Source organism: Chrysemys picta, chromosome 6, assembly GCF_011386835.1.
Source record: "Chrysemys picta bellii isolate R12L10 chromosome 6, ASM1138683v2, whole genome shotgun sequence".
NCBI lineage: Eukaryota > Metazoa > Chordata > Testudines > Emydidae > Chrysemys > Chrysemys picta.
Window position 1 is genome coordinate 76,579,888 of NC_088796.1, and position 23,368 is coordinate 76,603,255.

Here is a 23,368-nt window from a genome sequence, read left to right on the forward strand (position 1 = left end):
GAAGTCAGTGGTGTCTCGAAGATAGCTGGGAGTGCTGGTAGTGTAGGGTCTGAGAAGAGAGTCCACATAACCAGACAAGCCTGATGTTAGGGTGCCAAGGCCTGAGATGATGGGGCTTCCAGGATTTCCAGGTTTATGGATCTTGGGTAGCAAATAGAATATCCCTCGTCGGGGTTCTAGGCATGTGTCTGTACAGATTTGTTCCTGTGCTTTGTCAGGGAGTTTTTTTAGCAGATGGTGTAGTTTCTTTAGGTAATCCTCAGTGGGATCAGAGGATAATGGCCTGTAGAATGTGGTGTTAGAGAGCTGTCTAGCAGCCTCTTGGTCATATTCCAATTTATTCATGATGACGACAGCACCTCCTTTGTCAGCCTTTTTTATTATGATGTCAGGGTTGTTTCTGAGGCTGTAGATGGTGTTGTGTTCAGCATGGCTGAGGTTATGGGGCAAGTGATGTTGCTTTTCCACAATTTCAGCCTTTGCACGTTGATGGAAGCAATCTATGTAGAAATCTCTCTACAAAGGAAAAAGGACACTAAACTATCTAAACTGCTACATGCCACAAGCAGCCACAACAGTAGTTCCCTTAACCCACCCAGCAATATTGTTAATCTTTCCAGCTATACTCTTAGCCCAGCAGAAGAGTCTGTTCTATCTCGGGGCCTCTCCTTTTGTCCCTCCAGACCCACGAACATGATACAGTTCTGTGGTGACCTAGAATCCTACTTTCAACGTCTCCGACTCAAAGAATATTTCCAACATACCTCTGAACAGCATACTAACCCACAGAATCCCCCCTACCAGCACTACTAAAAAAGGATTCTGCGTGGACACCTCTGGACGGTCGAAACAACAGACTGGATTTCTACATAGATTGCTTCCGTCAACGTGCAAAGGCTGAAATACCGGAAACCTACTGACCGCTACACTTACCTACATGCCTCCAGCTTCCATCCAGGACACACCACACGATCCATTGTCTACAGCCAAGCTCTAAGATATAACCGCATTTGCTCCAATCCCTCAGATAGAGACAAGCACCTACAAGATCTCTATCAAGCATTCTTAAAACTACAATACCCACCTGCTGAAGTGAAAAAACAGATTGACAGAGCCAGACGAGTACCCAGAAGTCACCTCCTACAAGACAGGCCCAACAAAGAAAATAACAGAACACCACTAGCTGTCACCTTCACCCCCCAACTAAAACCTCTCCAGCGCATTATCAGAGATCTACAACCTATCCTGAAAGATGATCCTTTACTCTCACAGATCTTGGGAGACAGACCTGTCCTCGCTTACAGACAACCCCCCAACCTAAAGCAAATACTCACCAGCAACCACACATCACTGAACAAAAACGCTGACCCAGGAACCTATCCTTGTAACAAAGCCCGATGCCAACTCTGTCCACATATCTATTCAAGTGACATCATCATAGAACCTAATCACATCAGCCATACCATCAGGGGCTCGTTCACCAGCACATCTACCAATGTGATATATGCCATCATGTGCCAGCAATGCCCCTCTCCCATGTACATTGGCCAAACCGGACAGTCTCTCCGCAAAAGAATTAATGGACACAAATCTGACATCAGGAGTCATAATACTCAAAAAACAGTGGGAGAACACTTTAACCTGTCTGGCCATTCAATGACAGACCTGCGGGTAGCTATCTTACAACAGAAAAACTTCAAAAACAGACTCTAACGAGAGACTGCTGAGCTGGAATTGATATGCAAACTAGATACAATCAACTCAGGATTGAATAAGGACTGGGAATGGCTGAGCCATTACAAACATTGAATCTATCTCCCCTTGTAAGTATTCTCACACTTCTTATCAAACTGTCTGTACTGGGCTATCTTGATTACCACTTCAACAGTTTTTTTCTCTTACTTAATTGGCCTCTCAGAGTTGGTAAGACAACTCCCACCTGTTCATGCTCTCTGTATGTGTGTATATATATCTCCTCAATATATGTTTCAATCTATATGCATCCGAAGAAGTGGGCTGTAGTCCACGAAAGCTTATGCGCTAATAAATTTGTTAGTCTCTAAGGTGCCACAAGTACTCCTGTTCTTAATACGTTATTGTTTTGTTTACCTGGAGCGTCTGCAGGCATGGAGCTCCTCAGCTTCCTGTGGCCGTGGTTCGCCGTTCCCAGCCAATGGGAGCTGCGGGAAGTGGCACCACTTCCAGCAGCTCCCATTGGCTGGGAACGGCTAACAGTAGCCACAGGGAGCTGAGGGGCTCCATTCCTGCAGATGTTCCAAGTAAACAAAACATTCCGACCCGCCAGTGGCTTACCCTGATGGCCAGGAGCCAAAGTTTGCCAACCCCTGAAATATAGGGTGGGCTTATGAAAGGGTCATACAGTTTTTGCTATTTTTACCTAACCATCTTGGGGGGTCGGCTTATAAACGAACGGGCTAGTGAATGAGTGTATACGGTACTTAGTTTTTCTACTGCGTTGCATTTGCCACTGGTGCCCAGTCTAAAGAACTAAACAAACCTGGCACAGATATGAAGTTCTAGGCAGTTTTTCTTCTTTGGAATATGTATTTTTTTTAATTTGCTGATGTCATATCACTCAGTTTTGACAAATTACCTGTGAACAGATGAGCAGGAAGGAAAACTTTACAAGAGTTTCAGTGTGCATTTCAACTATACAACAGTGGTTGAACAAATTAGGTATAGCTGCAGAATTTTTTTAAAATGGCAAAAAAGTGAGGAGAAAGCCACAGTACGCTATGATTAAATGACAAGAGACAAATATGATCAGGTCAAAAATATCCTTTTAACAAAAAGAATTCCAAATCAAGTGATACTAAAAATAGAATTTTAAAAATATAAAAAGATCTGACACTTCAATAATCTTTGCTGGTTTATATGTGCATTCCTGGTTTATTTTAAATTCAGCCTTCTTGTTTTCTTTATTGATCATCAATACATCTTAAAAATATTTTATCATTCCTATGTAAACTCTGGACTGTGAACTTTAATTTCTGGAGGAACACGTATTTTTATGGTAACATTACATTGATATCATTATTGAAATGTCAGACAGAAGATTTCTTGAAGCAGTTTTGTGTTCACATGACAGCCTCCAGTATGTAAAGAAGCCTTATGTGTTGCTACCTATTTTGATCACTTTTTTTAATGTGGCTTTTAAATATGGATGAAATGGATGATTCCTAATGGTGTATTTTTACATTGATCTGTTGCATAAACACCTCTGATTTAACAAGACAGTCATTTCATGGTGGAAATTGTTTCAAATTTCTTATTTCAGAACACTGAATTACAATATTATTTCAGAATGCTTTCATGACCACAGTTAGATCATTTTCTTACATTGCATATTTACAAAGTCCACATAATTCTGTGTATGTGTGTCGCCCCTCCCCTCCCCAAAGTGGTGAACAACCATACAAAGTGTGCTGGGAGAGTTTACTATGGAAATATTATATTTCAAGCTTCCAAGGGCTGGGGAGAAGCATGTGGGTGCATGTATGTGTGTAAAAGAAGGCTGGTCATTTCCAGAGTAATAGTTGTTCATTTCTTTTAGAAGATAAAACAGTCTTCATGCTGGGATTACTTGGACACATGGGGAATATATTGTACAGCGGTAAGACTCATTCTTTCAGTTAAGAAAGATCTTAAACTATTTTTTTTCTTTCCTCTTGGTACCAGCTTGCTATGATATGTATTTATGGAAGTTAAATATGGAGGATTCTTCTGATCCTTGTTAATTTGGATTTTAAAATAGATTTTCTCTTACCATTTCTGTTATCCATTTATTTTGAGATAATATTATTTAATGTTAAAGTTAAGTTCTTAATTTCAACATTAATAACGTTCTAAATATAGTTTTAACTGCTAGAAAGAAATGGCCATGTGAAGTCTCTTTATTAATAATATTTTGTCCCCAATTTGTAATAAATTGGTAAAAATTTACTTCCTTGAGCTTCCTGGGTTTTTATTAGTTGTTATTAAAGGAATTGTGTCTCCCTCTTCCAATGGGCTGGAGCTAGATATGTTTAGAACCAAATAAAGGCAGTTTGCAGATTTCTTGATAGAAGGTAAGGAATTTTGACAAGAACCTTTGAGTTTGATGTGAATTAATACAGTGTAGCTCAAAGCCATAAGTTCGTCTTCTGTAAGTTAGTCAGATGGTTAAACCTGCAAGAGCTACCTTTATCCTTCTGCTCTTTCTTTTTCCATCCAAATAAATGACATTGTTAATTTAATCTGTTTCCAGTTTTTTAAAAACTCAGTAATGATCAACATAACATGTACTAGAGCAAAACTCTCCTGAGCTGCTTCAAGGTTGGAGTATTAGATTTTATAATACTTCATAAAATATACAGTGACTTTGATTATGAAGACTACCTGGAGTCTAAGAAGGGTACCAACAACATGCAGCAGATTCAAAACTATTTTCTGATAGTTGCACACTGAATTGCCAAAACTTGTTCATTTGAAGGGAGGGGAAAGTAATGACAGATGTAACCCTTATCTTTTAGGGGCTAAGAACTTAATGGCCCATTTCTCAAATGAGTTTTTACAATAACTAGATAGCTGTATCACACCCTTAAGTGAAGAGCTCATGGACTTTCCTGCATGGTTATTTCCAACCTCAACTCTTCTAACAAGCTTCCAAAGTTGTTTTTGCTTATAAAAGTGGAAATGGACCTGATAAAAATGTTTAGTCTGCAGGACAGTGTTTTATTTATCATATCACAAAAGAACAATGTTTTGTTGCATTGTGGTCAAAATAGAAGTGACCTTGCTTGTTCACGAGTGTTTGAAGACTAGAGATAAGAGGCGCAGAATAATAGAGTACAATGGAAAGAGTGTAGTGTAATTATTTGTGGCTTGTCAAGTGAAGCCCTTTCAGGCCCCAAGTGATTCAAATCTGGGAACTCTGCACAATTCTGTAAACTAACCATAGCCAGCATCAGAGAAATCTCGCCCAGCTTCTCCGACAGTACTGAAATTGCATCAGTTTGTCATGCACTGAGCATGCCAGCTCCACACAATATCATTTGCTTGCAAATGGGCCTAGCCCTAAAGCCGTGAGACACATTCTTTGGTATCTGACTCTTGGCCTGTGATTTGTCATGTCTCTGGTGCTATCAGCGTGAAGTAATTTTAATAGATTCTGATGGTTTGCTTGTGGAAGGCAAAGAATGCACTATAGATTGTGTCAGGTAACTTTCTGTGGCATGTAACGTGGTAGAGGCTCTCATGCTGGTGATAGCTTCCTTGTTTCTCCATACTCTTTTTGTTTGGCTATTTTGTGTGGTATTATTAAAAACTGGTATGGACAGCTTTGGTAACTCTTCTCAGCATTTTCAAGTACTCTGTTGCTTAAGTCTTGCTCACGTGTAAATAAGAACCCTTTTTCTGTGAATAGTTTGTCATCTTCAATTGCAAACTGTAAAAATGAATCCGTGGTATTGTCTCTTGCCACCCAAGCAGAACAACTGCTGAAGTATGAAATGTAGAAAATAAAAATTTCCAAAGAATGAAACTGTATGTGTTGATACATAATATAAGGCAAAAATCTTTGTTAAGGTCAATATTAACAATGTAAAGGTTTGGGGTTTCTTGAGTGAACCATATATTCACTAGCATATTAGTACCAGGCTTCCCCTTGCAGTAACTTTTTATGCTGCAAAACCCCCTATTTGCATCGCATAAAACTGAGGTTTTATTAACCCACTGTAGTGCAGAGATGATATGGAATTAATCACTTCATAGATTCTGGATATAGTAATTATGGAAATTGTTCCGAAAATTGGATCTTTTAACTTATTTAGAACAATTCAGCCACTTAATGAAATAAGTAAATGGCATATTGTCTGCTCATCTTTTGAAACCACTAAAATGAGATTATTTTGCCATTGACAACTCTGCTCTTTGCATCATTTTTTTTTCAAGTGACTGCCTTAATTGATTACTTCTATGATGTTAGAGTCTGCAGCGTAGATCTCCAGAATTCTGCTGACACCAATCGATTACCGTAAAGGTGCTAATGTTAGTGATTTCATCCAAGAAACATTCAAAAACTGTGTCAGTAATCTGTTGCTAAAAACTGTCAGATCATTGACTCCTGTTGTTTTGGACATGCAAGTGTTGATTAACAGGGACTTCTCTGGATAGCAAAACACATTTCTTTGAGTCCTGTGGAAAGAACATTTTTCTGTTTTCGTGCTGTACATTAGTGTGGAGTACATGCACACACATTAATTTTTATCTGATGGTTTAAAAATGTTTTTATTAATATTCATTGTATCCCTGTGGAATTCACGCAAGAAGTGCTCAGACACAGACCATTTCTTCTGACTTTTCCCTAGGGGATGTCTGACAGGAGAGTAACTCTGAGCTTCCCTGCAGCAAGTCTGCATGAGTCTTTGTTAATTCCTTACCCGCCTCACTCTCTGCACTGGTTTAGCAGCTTGCCTTATCTAAGTGACTGTTAAAATGAGGTTGAATTTTCCTGTCTTTAGTATTTACTCTGAATATATTTAGAATACTATACTGTATTATAAAACCCCTAGGAAGTATTTTGGATTGTGATCTGAATTAGTGTTCAGTAACATAAATGCAAAAAATGAAGGAAGTGTTTTGTCTTTAAGTTTGAGGTAGGATGTGCAGGGAAAATTCCATGTCTTTAGTTTCTGTCGCATTTCCATGAAAATGTTGAGGGATAGTATACTTTTCCTAAATTAATGTGCAGGTTGTTACAGTATGATGTGTATTGAGTGTGTGTGTGTTAATAGATACATACATAAAACCAGTTCTGCCTTGTCCCCTAATGCCAAACCAGAGTACCATGTTATATTGTCAAGTAGTGGTGGGAGGCACAGCGTGGAAGATCCCCTTATAAATCCTGTATATTAATACTACATCTGTTTCATCAGAGACAGAATAACAGGAAGCAGCAAAAGAACCAATTAATTCAGCCCGTTTAATCTCCTAATAAGTGTATGGGGAGAAAGTGTGTGTATGTGCATGTCGGACCTGGCTACATTGGCAGACCGAAAAAATTGCATAAAACTTATGTATGGAAATTTTATGGAAGTTTTAAAGACCCAAAGTGGGGAGTCCCACTGCACAATCTCCCTAATCCAGTGTTTATCACCTCACAATCCTCAATCCTCCCCTCATAGGCCAACAATTCTTCTTCCTTCCCCACTCCGTTAATTTTCTTCTTCATCAACCCTATTCCTTCCTGCAGCCTATTAGGTCTGCCACACCGTAGTTCTCTTCCCTCCTCTTCCCACTCAACCTAAGCTTCACATAAACACTGAGTTGGGCTCCCTGTTTCTCCTCTTGCTGCTGTTCCTCTTGCTACCACTCTCACCATCTCTTCTCCTCCTGTTGGGTTCTCAGGACTTCCAGCCCCCAGCTCTGTCTGAGTCTATCTCAAGGACAAGGGAAAGCTGAGGATAAAGGAGGCAGGCTAGGGTGACTAGATAGCAAGTGTGAAAAATCGGGATGGGGGTAGAGGGTAATAGGCGCCTATATAAGAAAAAGCCTCGAATATCGGGACTGGCCCTATAAAATCGGGATAGCTGGTCACCCTAAGGAAGGCTGATTGACTCTGAGAGGAAGGCAGGGTAGTCAGCCATGGGAAGCTGAATAGTAAGGAACAGACCAAAACCTTTCTCTTTCATTGATTTCACTCTTCTGGGCAGAGTTCGTACATAGTGAGTTATGTTCAGTCTGGTGAAATGGAGTGGAGAGTTCCTTTACCCTCCCCCTTTTTAACCTGAAAGCTCCTCTTACTGGAATTTTTGTTGAACCAACCATGTTCTCTTCAGTCTCTCTATCTCCATGTAGGAGAATGGATGCTTCCTCTTTTGCTCTCTGCAAGAGATCCTTTTGCTAATGGATTTCTTTTCTCTGGAAAATGAGTGTTCTTTTATTTTCCTCAGGAATTTTGCATTGGGAACTGAGAGCAGTGATTGGAGCAAATTTCCCTAGCATCAAAGAATTTCCTCTATTGCTTGAACTCCACCAGCAGTATTCAGCAGCTCTTCACTTGCTCTTGCAGCAAAGGGTTTAGCTGCCCAATGGGTGAGGGCACCAAGATAGTTTTAGCACGTGCCACTGGCCTGCCTCTCTTTGAGGTACAACACTTTGGAGACAGCAGCAGGGCAGTTTTGAAACAACTCTCCCAGTCTGCTCCGCACTTGTACCTGTATCAAGCTACAAAGCCTGCAGTCAAGTTTGGTAAAGAGGAGGAAAGCTCCCACAATGGGAACCAGTGCAGAGACAACTACCATAGGTCTCCCTTTGTGCTCAGGACTATGGCAGCAACACCTGCTGTGTTCTATCCCAACCAGTGCAAGCTCCTCTGAAACAGTTACACTCATACAACACGTGCTCTCTGTGCTAGATTAGTACCTCACTAACTGGTTGTAAGCAGTGTTGTCGTAGCCATGTTGGTCCCAGGATATGAGAGAGAGAAGGTAGGTGAGGTAATGTCTTAGGTAGGGTTACCATACGTCCGGATTTTCCCGGACATGTCCGGCTTTTTGGGCTTCAAATCCCCGTCCGGGAGGAAATCCCCAAAAGCCGGACATGTCCGGGAAAATAGGGAGGGAGGGGTTGTGGGGCTTGGGTCCCGGCCAGAGCCGCTCGGCTGGGGGCTGGAGCCGCTGGGGCCGGCGGGGCCAGGGCGGGCCAGAGCTGCTCGGCCGGAACCGGGGCCAGGGCGGGCCGGAGCTGCTTGGCCGGAACCAGGGCCGGTGCCCCAGGGCCCGAGCCAAGCCGGGCGGGAGATGCCGGGGCCAGAGCCTCTTGGCCTGGGCCGGCTGGCCGCCAGAGGGAGCCGCTCAGCCGGGGGCGCCGGACTGGGCCGCCCCAGCCCCAACCCCAGCCCCAGCCCCAGCTTACTTGCTGCCTCCCTGTTTCAGGCTTCCCGCGAACATTTGATTCACAGGAAGCAGGGGAGGGGGAGGAGCAGGGGGGGCGGAGCGTTCAGGGTAGGGGGCAGAGTTGGGGCGGGGACTTTGGGGAAGGGGCAGGGCGGGGCTCAGGGTGGGGAAGGGGCGGAGTTGGGGCGGGGCCAGGGCCCCGTGGAGTGTCCTCCTTTTTTTAAATTAAAATACGGTAACCCTATCTTAGGTAACCTCTGAGTGGTTATAATGCAGTCGGCAGAGGGCAGGGAAGGAAATTCTGTGGCTATGCTTGTGTGTGGGTGAGAAATTGCTCTAAAATTCACGTGAATAGAGGATTCTGGTTCTCAAATCACAAGTTCTCCCAGACCTGCATGTCCATAGGCTCAAAGCCCTGTCTTCTTTACAAACTGCCAGTGACCAAGCCTTTTTGTAGCCCCTCACTTCTACCATATTCATTACCAACTACCACAGTTTTTCGAAACAAGATGGCTTGCAGAGGCAGGAATTTTAGATGGCAAGTGGGATTCTGCAGGCAGATACATTTGCCATCTCACTTTGTCTGCTATGTTTAAGGGACTAAGTTGACACCTGCAGTCTTTTTCCTTAGCCCCCCTTGTGCCTTTTTAAAATATAACAATTTGTTCCTACAGCATGGTTCAGAATTGGAATGATTTATAACTGCAAAAAAAGTAGAAAATCTGAACAATTAAAATAGGAAGGGAAAGTTTCCTTATTTTTCCCTTTGATATTATACATACCTTTATACTTCTCATTTTAAAGAAAAGTGACTCGTGCATCTCTAAATGTCAGTGCAGTAAATCAAAACCTCCTTTTCTTTTTTGAAATCTGATTGTTAATAATAATTAAGGGTTGAAACCCATGAAGTGCGTGGCTCTTTACTTGAGTGACCAGGGAGATTGAAGTGTTCTCCTACTGGTTTTTGAATGTTATAATTCTTAATGTCGGATTTGTGTCCATTTATTCTTTTGCGTAGAGACTGTCTGGTTTGGCCAATGTACATGGCAGAGGGGTATTGCACATGATGGCAAATATCACATTGGTAGATGTGCAGGTGAATGAGCCCCTGATGGTGTGGCTGATGTGGTTAGGTCCTATGATGGTGTCCCTTGAATAGATATGTGGACAAAGTTGGCACCGTGGTTTGTTGCAGGGTTTGGTTCCTGGGTTGGTGTTTTTGTTGTGTGGTATGTAGTTGCTGGTGAGTATTTGCTTCAGGTTGGTGGGCTGTCTGTAAGCGAGGACTGGCCTATCTCCTAAGGTCTGTGAGAGTGAGGGATCGTCCTTCAGGATAGGTTGTAGATCCTTGATGATGCTCTGGAGAGGTTTTAGTTGGGGGCTGTAGGTGACGGCTAGTGGCGTTCTGTTACTTTCTTTGTTGGGCCTGTCTTATAGTAGGTGACTTCTGGGTACCCTTCTGGCTCTGTCAATCTGTTTCTTCACTTCACCAGGTGGGTATTGTAGTTTTAAGAACACTTGATAGAGCTCCTGTAGGTGTATTTAAAAAACAGTAGGAGAACACTTCAGTCTCCCTGGTCACTCAATAACAGACCTAAAAGTGCCAGTTCTTCAACAAAAAACCTTCAAAAACAGACTCCAACGTGAAACTCCAGAACTGGAATTAATTTGCAAACTGGACACCATCAAATTAGGCCTGAATAAAGACTAGAAGTGGTTGGGTCATTACAAAACCTAAATCTAATTTCCCCCATACTAATTTTCCCCTACTGTTACTCACACCTTCTTGTCAACTGTTTGAAATGGGCCACTCTCATTACTACTACAAAAGTTCTTTTTCCTCCCTTAGTATCCTACTGTTAATTGAATTGTCTCGTTAGACTGACGTCACACTTGGTAAGGCAACTCCCATCTTTTCATGTATTTTTACCTGCTCCTGTATTTTCCACTCCATGCATCCGATGAAGTGGGTTCTAGCCCATGAAAGCTTATGCCCAAATGAATTTGTTAGTCTCTAAGGTGCCACAAGGACTCCTCGTTGTTTTTGCTGATACAGACTAACACGGCTACCACTCTGAAACGTATAGATACTGAAGATACTTGGAGTCACAGCAAATTCTTCCAACCCTTTCATTGAGAGTGCCTTCATGCTTTAGAAAAGGAACTTGAACTTTGGCGGGAAGAGAGTCACCCTGCCGTCAGGGATGTGTCTTTTGCCATTCCTGTGAAAATTTGGCTCAAATTTGGCCAAATCATAACTCTTTCAAAAATAAAAATCTCAGTATGCACATGCTCAGTAGAGACTTGTTAGAGTTTGGCAGCTAAATTCTTTGAAGATTGCCTCTGCACTGAGCATGCTTCTATGTGCTGACTGGACTGAGCATGTGCCATCTGCACAGAGCAACAGAGCATGTTCCATCGTGGGGATTATGGGGCTGAGCAGGACTTTTCCTGTAATTGTTCCTAGTGCCTGCAGGGGGCATCTGTGGCACCAGAACTGACAGCAGGGCAACTATTTTCTGTGCTTTCCATGCCCCCATTTAGAGGAGGAGGAAGCATTTGATTTAAATGAATAGGGGTGAGAACTTGTGAAGGAAGACGGGGTTGCAGGAGCCCAAGGATGGGGGGCAGCAGAAGGCAAAGGGTGCAGTAGCCTTAGAAGCATAGTGAGTGGGATAGGACAGAGAGAAGCAGTGGGTACAGACCTAGAAAGGTCTATAACTATTGGAGCACATTCCCCTCCAAAACATGGAATTGAATGCAGGAGCTCTGAGTATCTACATTCCTCTGCTATGAGCAAATAGCTGGGGAACGCACTCTCACTCTAGTGGTTGATCCATGTAGAGGGTAACAGCCTACTACTGTGGACTGTGCTGTGGATCTAAAAGTTCAAACCATGTTGACACAAGTTTGGAAGTAATATGATGTATTTTCTGGTTTATGTTGGTTTTCAGTTTTTTGTTTTAATTAGGCGGTTACACACCAAAAAACAAACAAACACCCTATGTTAAAAAAGTTAAGGTTGCAAAGTCAGTATTCCAAAGTTAGGAAATTTCAGAATTAAAGATGTCTGTGTGACCTTAATTCGGCCTCCTTGTTTACATAATATGATAATCTTTAATTACACAATCACATGTTATTTTTGGACTGGACTCCAGCCTCGGTCAGTGCACAGGATGGATGGTGATCTGAGAATGAATCATGACTGTGTAGTGAAGGATGCTAGTGTCTGTGGGACCCCCTTCCTCATTTGTTGCAAAAACGGGAAGGTGTGTTGTAAATGAGGCAGGGCATTACAGAAAGAGATGGTCTTCTGGTTAGACAAGTTGACTGTCACCCAAGATAATTGAATTCTATCCCTTCCTCTGCCAAAGATTCTTTGTGATGTTGGGCAAGTCACATAAACCAAAATGTTTACAGTTGGCTACTAATTGTGTGTTCCTCATTTTATGGATGCCATGAGATCTGGGGCCAGATTTGCAGAAGGGCTGAGCACTCTTAACTGCAATTTATGTCAATGGGAGATGGGCTTTATAAGTCCCTTAAAAATGCCAAGTACTCTGAAAAATCAGATCCTAGGTATTCCCAAAATGAGTAGATAGATGCTTTTGAGCAATTTTGGACTTAATATAGCCATGTGTGTGTTCCCCAGCTATAAAATGAGTTGGTAATACCACATAAGCTCAGGGGAGTTCTGAAGATAAATTCATTAATGTTTGTGAAGGACTTGGAGGCTATGGTGACAGCACCATAGAAATGCCCAGGAAGAAGTTAATGGTTTTATATTCAGTGTAAGGTTTGGATAGTGTGTGTTCAATGTGCGGCCCCAAGCCTTATTTAATGAGGAGGATAAAAAGAAGTATTGAATAAGTATCTATTTGCTGAATGAGGCAGGAGTCCAGTGGAAAAACTAGTATATGATTATGTAATTAAAGACTCTATCATAATAGAAAGACACAAGGAGGCTGAATTAAGGTTGCTTTGCAAACCTTAATTCTAACATTTCCTATCTTTTGAATACTTGACTTAGCAACTTTAACAGTCTCTTATTGTAGGTTTTTGGATGTATAAAAATTTACATTTAACAGTTGATATTGTGGCCCACAGATGATTTGACTGCAATCAGTAATGAGTTTCACTGTGTAATCCTGACAAATGATGTCAGATAAACTGCAACAAGCTTCTTCAATGTTTTATAATGTGTCATTGTTTTTCTGTTTTCTTCTTTGTTGTAACTTTGTAAATATTTAAATATGGATACCTAAAATAAAATCTTTATAAATGTTCAGCTGCTGTTGAAGACACAAGGGAGTTGGTGCACTGACTTAGAATCGTATGGCTGCACTTTAAATTTTTTTTTTTTCCCAACTGTACATGCAGTTTGCTTCACAGGTCTGACTAATGGCCAAACTGTAGGATGTAGGCCCAACTACTGTTAGTTTTTTGGTAAAACTAAAGTTTTTTGGTCAGAGGTCCAGATTCTGCATCCTTTACTTTGAGTAGTTGCATTGACATCATTGGTGGGACTACTCATAAGTTACCTAACATGGATCATAGTGACAGCTTGTGGCTAATGATTTGCAATTGGACTGACTAAATTTAAGCAGTGTGTATCTGTGGAAACAATGCAAACGTCAGTAATTATAGATTATAATGTATTATTATTTACTTCTTAATTTTCAGGAATTTAGTTGGGGGAGGGCAGGCTGTGATAAATGAAGGGGGAGGGTAGCTCCCTTTTATGGACACCTAGCCAGCCAGATAGCTACAAAATCCCTGTTAGTAGCTGTTCTCTACTTGCTTTACCTGTAAAGGGTTAAACAAGCCCATTGGTAAAAGGAAGGGAATGGGCACCTGACCAAAAGAGCCAATTGGAGGGCTAGAACTTTTTTAAAATTGGGAAAAAACTTTCCCTTTGTCTGTGCTTGTTCTCCCAAAGAGCAGGGACAGGGCTGGACTAAGCTGTAAAAAGCTTTAAGCCAGGTATAAAAACCCCATCAAATCTTACCTACAAACTACTTATTTGAAACTCCAGATATGTAAGTAGATCAGGAAATGTCTAAAAAGATGCGATGAGATTTATCTTTTTTATTTCTGTAAGGCTAGTGGACTCCTCTGTGCTAACCTCCAAATGCTTTTGTTTTTCTTGTTAAGCTGGACTTCAAGAAAACCATTCTTGATGCTTAATTATTACATTTGCTCTTTTTAAATCTAGCAATAGCCTAAGTTCCAGATGTATTTTCTTTCTTTTTGTTTTTAATAAAAGTTACCTTTTTTAAGAACAGGATTGAGTTTTTTGTGCCCTAAGAGGTTTGTGCATGTTGTTTAATTAGCTGGTGGCAACAATTGATTTTCTTTTCTTTCTCAGCTCTTCCCAGGAGGGGGGGTGGAAGGGCTTGAGGGTATCCCACAGGGAGGAATTCCCTAGTGCACCTTCCTGGATTCAAAGGGTTTTTTTGCATTTGGGTGGTGGCAGCATCTACCCATCCGAGGTCAGAGAGAAGCTGTAACCTTGGGAGTTTAATACAAGCCAGGAGTGGCTAGTATTTTAATTTTAGAATCCTTACAGCCCCCCACCTTCTACACACGAAGTGCCAGAGAGGGAAATCAGTCTTGACACAGGCTGATTCTAAACTAGTATTATAACCCCTGCAAACACATTTACCACTAGAGATTGAAACACAAACAAAAAACACCCTTGTGCCAGTTTATAGCCACATCTTGAAGAAAAGAACAGTTTTTAAAGCTGGGGTAAAAGTCTGTCTGATTTTTGCTGTATGCAAATACTGTTCAATCCTTGTACTCCTCTCTCGCCTAAAGTATAGTGGGAAAGTTGCCTATGGTTTTCAAGGCTGAGATTTAACATTACTTTCTCCCACTACATACTTGGGTCCATTGAAATCACTTGAAAAAATCGTGTTCTCTTCAGTGAGGCAGGATTTCACCCTCAGATTTATTTGGTGGCCTGTTTCCCTCTATCTTTCCTTCATACTTGCATGGTAAACTATACACATGTATGCTTTTAAAGAGAGACTGATGGTAGAAGTAGTACCCTCAGAAGACTTGGGTATGTAGAACACTTTTTCTTTGAATTAACCATGGATTGGGGAATTGTTTTGTAATGAAAAACGATATTTAGCATTTTAAATAACCAGCCATGCTCTGTTTCCTGTCTAGGTTGTGTGATTTCTTGAAACAGTTTATTATAGTGTTGCTCTTACTTATTTTATGAGTGGTTTGATGGGTTGTAATAATGGATATTGCATTAAAAGCAATTCAGACTTTAGAAATGACTGAGTTTATATCTAGCAGTTTTTAATTAATACTTTGCTTTTAAACTAGTAAGAGAGCATAATGGGTTGTGAAGTAAGTGTGTGACAAAACATTTTATTATTCATTTGGCTCAATAACAAATTGTGTACTAAAGCAGATAAATTAATATTTACACACATTGTTAACCCTAATTTATTTGCATAGCATGGACAATAGAAAGTGTAATATGATTCACTGGGTAGATTGTGGTAATAACTGTTCATATTTAATTGGGTGAATGCAGCTAAAACTCATTTTAAAATGGTTTTTATTAAATTAACATGAAGTTTATTTCCATTAAGTGATTTTTAAAGAAAGTTCAGTTGTTATTAGTTTAAGATCTATATGATAACATGCTTGATATCTTAACTGTAAATACTGGTATATGGTGTACAGGAACTAAAAGTAAGATAATTGTTATATTCATTATCTATTTTATTCTTCCAGAAGATTGAGTATTAAAATTAGTGATGTTTTCTATAACATAATTCTAGCTCTAATCACGTGGAACAATTAGAGCATTATTTATAACTGAAAAAGTTACGTAAGATACATAAATTCAATGCACACAGTGACCCCTACTGGTCAGTTAGTCAGACATGTGAGTAAAGGCACAACACAGTACTGTCATAGCTAATTTGTAGGGAGAGTTTCTACATAAAGATTTTATTTAAGTCATCTAAGTAATTTAAATTAATTTTTAAAATTACATATTCAATTACATTTTAAAATAAAATAAAAGGGTGGGAAAATCCTAGAGGTTGTCAGAAAATGAAGTGAACTTTTTAATCAGAAAAAGGCGGCTATCTGATAAACTGGTTTTATTCTTTTATTTGTTTATTTGTATTTTTCTGTTGTCTTTTAACTTGGGGTGTCTACAAATAGCACATACAACAGTATGTATGGCCAAGATTTTACAAGATGACTAGAGAGTTTGGGTGTCTCAATGTTTTGGTGCCCAGCTTGAATCAACTAAAAGGTGCCTGATCTTTAGAGAGTGGATTCACTCAGCACTTGCTGAAAATCAAGTGCTTTTAAGGTGTCTCTGGGCACTCAAAGTCACTGATAATTTGTAAAATCTTACCCATATATATTTAGGCTCAAGCAGAGTCAAATGCTGCGAGTGGGAGGAGAGAGAGAGGGGTAGAGATTCAAAACAAATGTTTGTTATGTTTTTCTCCTTCTTCCTCTCCCTTTCCAAAAACCAAAACTTAAGTTTCTTTAACAAACCAGTGTGAACACACTAAACACATTTTTCCTTTTAAAATAAGCATATGGGTTTGATTCTTGGCCAATATGGACTCCCAGTGAAAAAGGGAATACAATGTAGGAAAGGATACAACAACCCAGAGCACTATTCTGTCCTTCAAGATCAAGTGGATGGGTATTGGAAAACATGGAAGGTCTTCACTCTCTTAATACTGATCATGAGGTGGAAATCAAGATGACTCTGGATCATGTCAGAGCAAAATGTGAGACCCGTCTGTTTGCGGAGGTTTTCTATAATAGTAACACTTGAAGAATGTCCCAGAAAAAAGTTTCTGAAGATAAACATTAGTAGTAATGTCCTTTGTGAAACACCCTCTCATGTTTATGTGCGCAGGCACTTGCATGCGTGTGCGCATGCACACACATATACACCCATCTATTAATGGCTATTTCTGAGGGAGATATGAAGAATAGTCCATCAGACCACATGTTACTTTATGTAATATTTTTGACACCCTGATCTCTAGTGAGTATTAGGAATTCATAGACAATTCACTAAGTTGTTTAGCACTCCAGGGTCTGTATTGGCTGTTCCTATTTCTGTTTTTATCCCTTGGACGCTCAGTCACTCATCTCTTCCACCCTTACTGCCACTGTTTTTGTATATGCACTGTTCTATCCTGCAGTAGTGTATTGTGGAGTTCACATATACACCTTGGGTCTGATCCAAAACTTATAGAAGTCTGAGCCTTCCCTTGATGTCAGTGGGTTTTGGATCAGGCCCCTATTGCATGACAAGAGAGAAAGGATAGTCTTATGGTTAAAGCAAAAGAATGAGAGTTGGGAGATGTCAGTTCAGTTTCTGGCTCTTGCAAATCATTTGAGGTGGGATCCATGAACGGACTTGTGCATTGCAACGCCAAGCGTCATTGAACCTAACTTTTAGGCATCCAGAAAATCACAGGAACCACACTGTGATTCACAAAGTCTGAATTACGTGCGTAGGCTCCCTGTACAATGAATGGCACCTAAGAATGCAATCCACAAAAGCCAGCATGTTAGGTGCAAAGCCACCGAAGCCAGCCAGTGGGCGATGCTGACACGAGAGGTGTGTGCACGGAGATAGGCACCTAAATCCAGGTTGCTTGGAGGTGCCTATTGGAAGCCTAGATAGGAACATGACAGAAACCCACCCCCCTGAGTTGGATGGCTTAAGCATCTATGCTGCCACTTGTGGGAATGAGTTAGGCTCGTGCCTTGCTTTACACAAAACAGCAGCAAGAGAAGGAAGTTGTGCTACACACCTTATAATTTTTAGCACAGTGATTAGAGTACTCACCTGAGATGTGGGAGAAGAAGGTTCAATTCCCCTCCCTGCCTGAAGGGGAGAAAAGGATATGAACAGGGATCTCCCACCCCAGAGTGGTCTAACCACTGAGCTATGGCATATTTTAATGTGGGGCTCCCTCAATCTCTCCTGTTGAAGCTATTGCACTGTGGGCAGGGAACTGGACTTGGGGGTCTCCCACTTCCCAGGTGGATGCCTTAACCACTGGGTACCCCCTGCTCCAATCGCTCATTATTTATCCACAGTGGAACAGCTTCAGCAGGGGGGATTGAGTTAGTCCCTAGTCAAGCTGTCCCATAGCTCGGTGGGTAAAGCAGTGATACTTGGACTGCAGCTCGCGAGCTGTAAGTGGCTCTTTAATGTGTCTCCTCCAGCTCTTTGTAGCACATAATATTAAAACACCATGTGATTTAATTATTAACCAACCTAAGTTATTAACCAATCAGGATGCTTTTAGTATGTTATTAACCAATTAAGTTGCACTGAGTTATTAATTTACATGATTTGAGATATTTTTATATCTATATATCTATATCCACACACACACATTCTCTCTCTTTCTCTCTCACACACAGACACACACTCTCTCTCTCTCTCCCCTGTCATACTGTTTAAATATGAATAGTGCTATAGTAAATGAAACAATGCATTCACACTACTGTGGCTCTTCTGGGTAACGCTGATCTCTACTTTGGCTCCTGAGGCCTGAGTATCACTGAGGTAGAGCATTCTCCCAAGAAGCGGGAGACCCCTGTTCAAATCTTTTCTCCCCCTCTGGCAACTAAAAGTTGTAAGGTGGGCATCACCATTGCCCTCGTACTACTACTATGGATGTATTTTGACTGGACCCAATCTGGTAGGTGTGCTTAGAGGCTGCTACACACAACTTAGGTAGCCGAATGCTTATCTTCTCCCTGTTTGTGAATAGCTCTGGGACTTAGGCAGGAAATAGGTGCCCAGATGCCTAGAATACAGCAGCATTGCGTATGCCCCGGGGTCTAAAATTTAGGTCACAAGTGAGTTTACATGCCAACAGGTTAATCAGCAGCCCGGCGGGAGTTTCGTGGATCGCAGTGGTGTCACATACAGGATTGAGGTGCCTAACTCTGGGGTTTAGGTGTCTGTTGCTTTGTAGATCCCACCTTTAGTCCCTGATCCTGCAATTGACTCAATAAGGGAACAAATATCCACCAATTTGGAGTCAATTGCAGGATTGGGGCCTTAATCTCTGCCTCAGTTCCCCTTCTGAAAAATAGTAATAATCCTGTCATATCTCTCTGTGTTGTTGTGAGGGTAAAATCATTAATGTTTGTGAGGCTCTCCAATACTGCAATGTCTGGGAGCAGAGAAAGCAGTATATAAATGCCTAGATAGAGAGGTACTAGGCAAGCATTTTTCCTATTTTTCTGCGACTGCTCTGAACCTTCTGGATTTGGCTCATGGTCAATAACTCTAAATTATGCTGATCATAACTTTATTTCCATGTGGTCCATTCTGACTACACAAAAATGTCTCACAAGATTATGGCTTTTTCTGTTCAGATAAATCTGTTAACATTTTAGGTATATAGGTAATTTTGGTTTTGTTTTTCATTTTGCTTTTCATTTAATTTTGTTTTTTTCATTTAAAATGTAATCAGTTGGTAACTGTGGAAATGATAACTTATATGCAGAGAGATGAATACAGGGAGAGGAGTCCAAGAAATTGAAGGCAAAATCATAGGTGCTGGAACTAGGGGTGCTAGGGTTGCTGCCGCGCCCCCTGGCTTGAAGTGGTTTTCTTTATATACAGGGTTTACAGTTTGCTTCAACGGCTCTCAGTAGCCCCACTATACAAATTGTTCCAGCACCCCTGGGCAAAATCCGATTAAGCAGGAAAAAAATATCCACTTCCCTCCCCCTTGCAAACATCCCCAGGACAGCATGAGAGCAAGAAGCCTGACTGGCATAAAAACTGAGCCCCTCTTTTTATTATAGTTCATGTTTTATTTTTTGCTTGGTAAGTTTTTTCAAGAAAAAGTGATAATTTCTGTGCTTGTAAAATGTACCACCTTCAAATGGTTAGTGGTAAATTTTGACAGGAATATAACAACTGTGGCATGCTTATATCCAGATGCTATGAACATCTGTCAAGTTTGTGTGCCATCTCAATGCATTTACAAACTGTTTTAATTTTGATGGACATGAACCTTACAGCATCATGGTTTTGGGTTTTTTGTTTCTTTGTTTTTCATCTTCTTTTTGATGTCTGCATTGTCTGTGGAGTTTTATTTAAATAATAGATTTCCCTTTTTTTCCCCTCAGTGTCTGATGGTTGCTCTTGTTTTAGTCTTTTAAAAAAATAACATTTCTTGACACTGTTGCTTTAATCTCTATGGTGCTGTTCTTCAAAATGAACACCATGCTCAAGTGTTCATTTATGAGACACTAGTAGTCAAACCCCTCTTTGTGAGCCCTGCTATAGCAACAAAAATAAACCAGAAATTAAATTTTATTTGTAAATATTTTTAACTGCTGGTGCAGTAGACAAGAAGTTATTTGCAGAATTCTCTATTGGTCTACATTAATGGTCTCATATTGACATGCCAGAAAACTATCAAGAAAAAATTCATACAGGTAGCTGGTAATACTGATGGTTTATAATCGCACATAGTATATTTCGACTAAGTTAGAACAATTAAGTTATTTACTCTGATAGTTAATGTTAATGATTGCTGCTTAGTTAGGATATTATTAGCACCTTCTGCTAAATGGAGACACATTTAGCTGGTGCCAAGTAATTAAATAGTGTTTAACCAGGCGTTATTAAATGTTAAATTTTGAGGCCTAGTGGTTTTTTAAAAGAGAAACTGTTCAAATTTATTTTAGACTGAAATAATAAAAGGACACCTATACAAGGCTCTAGACACCCCTAACATATAATTAGTAATACAGCAAAATCCCAGCATCATTAAAATATAAATTCAAACAGGATCTCAGCCAAATAGCCACCTGAGGGGAGGGGGAAAGGGAATCCTTTCCAGACCTTCATCTTTGATGGAAGCATACCCCCCACAGCCCTCTCCAAACGGCAGATGTCTTTTGCAGTATTCCCAGAAGGTCACCAAATTTGGGCTATTTTGGACCAAGTTGAGGGAGCAAGTTCCAGGGTCCCAGAGGAGATATAGATATAGATACATATACATATTTTATTTCAGTATAGTATTTTATGATTTTCAGAGGTTTTAGTTTTAAATGACCTCTTAAGGGTGATAAGAGTTGAACAGGTGGTCCACTGGGGAGTGAGTTTCTTTCTTTCTTTCTTTCTTTCTTTCTTTCTTTCTTTCTTTCTTTCTTTCTTTCTTTCTTTCTTTCTTTCTTTCTTTCTTTCTTTCTTTCTTTCTTTCTTTCTTTCTGTTTCAAGAATAGATCTGCTTCACTTTAAAGTACAGCAGTGGGTTAAGCTGGGCTCTGAGCAACTGCAGGATGTAAATCCTACCCCTGAAGGAGCTGTCCTTCCTAGGTGTGCCCAGAACACCATGCTGAAAACCTTGCTGCAGGTTAAGATGCTGAGGCAGGGAAGAAGAGCTGCTACATCCTAGGGGGGCTCTAAGATGCTAAGCCTCTCGAGGTAGTGGGGTTGGTGTGTAATTGAACCAGGGCAGTGGCTGAATATTCTGAGTCTCCCAGGTGAGTAGAGGGGGTGGTCTTGCCAGGGAGTGGCATGAGATGGTTGTGAAGATGAGCAAAGGGGCATGATATGGAAGGAAGGTACTAGAGTTGAGTCATGGGGCCCCCACTTGGAAGTTGTGCTTGGAGATGCTCCGAGTTATCATGCTCCTCCTGCTCTGCTTATTACAGAGTAGCAGTTAAGCAATGGAAACATAATGCTGAACAGTTTAAGCCACCTGAATAGTCATTTCAAACATTACCAGGTTTTAAATAATATTTTGATGGCATTTCCCCCCAGATAGCTTACATGTGCTAATAGTTAGTAACACAGCAAAAAAGCAATAGTTTAGATGGTCAGGGGGCCTCTATTTATGTCTCTATTAAATGTATTCCTATCAAACAGAAGTCAAAGTAGTGCAGAACACTTGTGTTTTTAGTAAACCTTTCATAAGATATCAGCCTATGGCACTAAAATCTATTCCTTTCCAATACCAAAGCAAGAAGCCTTTCATGCATAATGAATTGAAATATTAGTTTTTCTTTTGACTTTGACTTAAACTCCATAGAGTTTAACTAGGAAAACAGAAAAGTCATTACTTCAGCTAGTGTGCCTTTCTGGAAAGAAGTAATGATAGTGCTGCAGGCATGCCTTGAGCAATGGTCCAGGCATTTACTCAGTTCATATATCCCTGTCATAAAGAGTCAGTTCTGTTCTTTTGAAGTCATATGCAGTGATGTAGGCTTCCCGTGAATCATTTAGTAAGTCTTCTGTCTCCTTTAAAAAATGTCTGTGGTGTTTGATTTTTTGCAATGAAATCAGAGTATTGAGATCATGTCATAAATACAAACAAGTAATTTTGATTGTCATTCTGCAGTTAGTACTTGGTAAATGCTTTAGGTAAATTGAAGCAGAACATAAAAAGAATAAAATTGGAAAACTGGGCTAGATTCACAAAGGGACTTAAGTGCCTAATTGCCACTTTTAGCCCCTAAGTCCCAGATTTAGGAACCATTGGTATTGACAGTACCCCTGCTCAGCTGTAGCTGAACCCTATAAGCACTGCAAACACTGGCTTGTCAGTGTTTTCAGTAAAAGTATCCTGGGTGTCTATGTTACTGCCTCGGAGCATGCACACTGCTGCCTTACTCTAGCTGCCCAGATGCCTGCGTCCAATAGGGTTTCATGAGCCAGGTGAAGATAGGTGTTCCTTCACCTAACCTTCCAGCGGGGCCTGATCTGGTAGGCATGTTCAGAGCATGTTCAGAGCATGCCCAACTCCACACAGAACAGCTAGTGGAGGGGGGAAGACAATGCCCTTTCTCATAACTTTTAGCTTAGTGGTTACTGTATTCACCAGGGATATTGGACACCCCTAGTTCAAGTCACCCCTTCTACCTGAGGAAGAACAAGGAATTTGAACAGGGATCTGCCAGCTCTCAGATGAGCGCTCTAACCACTGGGCTATGAGATATTTTGATGTGGAGCTACTTCAGTCTCTCCTGTTGAAGCTGTTCCATTTTGGATTAAATAATTAGAGAGTAGTTGGCCGAGAAAGAAAACGTGCATGCATGAGAATGACCCAGGATTGGGAGACATAGGATCCTTGCCTAATCCTAATTGTTGACTTGTTATCCAAAGTGGAACAGTGTCAAGAGGAAAGCCAGAGGGACCTTCCTTCTCCAGTCTCTTGCAAGAAACATGTTAGGCACTGACTCCAGGAGAGCGTTTTCAGCTGAGAATCCCAAGCAAAAGACGTTGCCTCCCCCCCAACTTGGACTTAGGCACCAAACTCCTTTAACACACCACTCTCCCTGTTCCTCAGCATCTCCCATTAGCTGGGTTAGGCAAGGAGCCACCTAGCAGGCTGGTTTTTGTGAACCCCATTCATCTCTTCCATTCATTGTAGGAAGCCTGAGCACCTAACTCGGGCTTTGTGAATTGCAGTGATGAT

The 23,368-nt window shown here is 40.9% G+C and overlaps 1 protein-coding gene across 10 annotated transcripts in view; it reads left to right on the plus strand.

The window, feature by feature from the left end:
- Positions 1–23,368, plus strand: part of SNX24 (sorting nexin 24) — a 131,661-nt gene that overhangs the window by 15,762 nt on the left and 92,531 nt on the right. For 3 of the 10 annotated variants that reach the window (XM_065599284.1, XM_065599281.1, XM_042854632.2), the window contains exon 2: positions 3,575–3,634. The exons of 5 other annotated variants lie outside the window; for them this stretch is intronic. In XM_065599284.1, coding sequence (XP_065455356.1) covers positions 3,575–3,634 — 60 coding nt within the window. Of the gene's footprint in view, positions 1–1,027; positions 1,824–3,574; positions 3,635–23,368 lie in introns of all 10 variants that reach the window. 2 more of the 10 variants (XM_065599280.1, XM_065599279.1) reach the window with 2 other exon arrangements.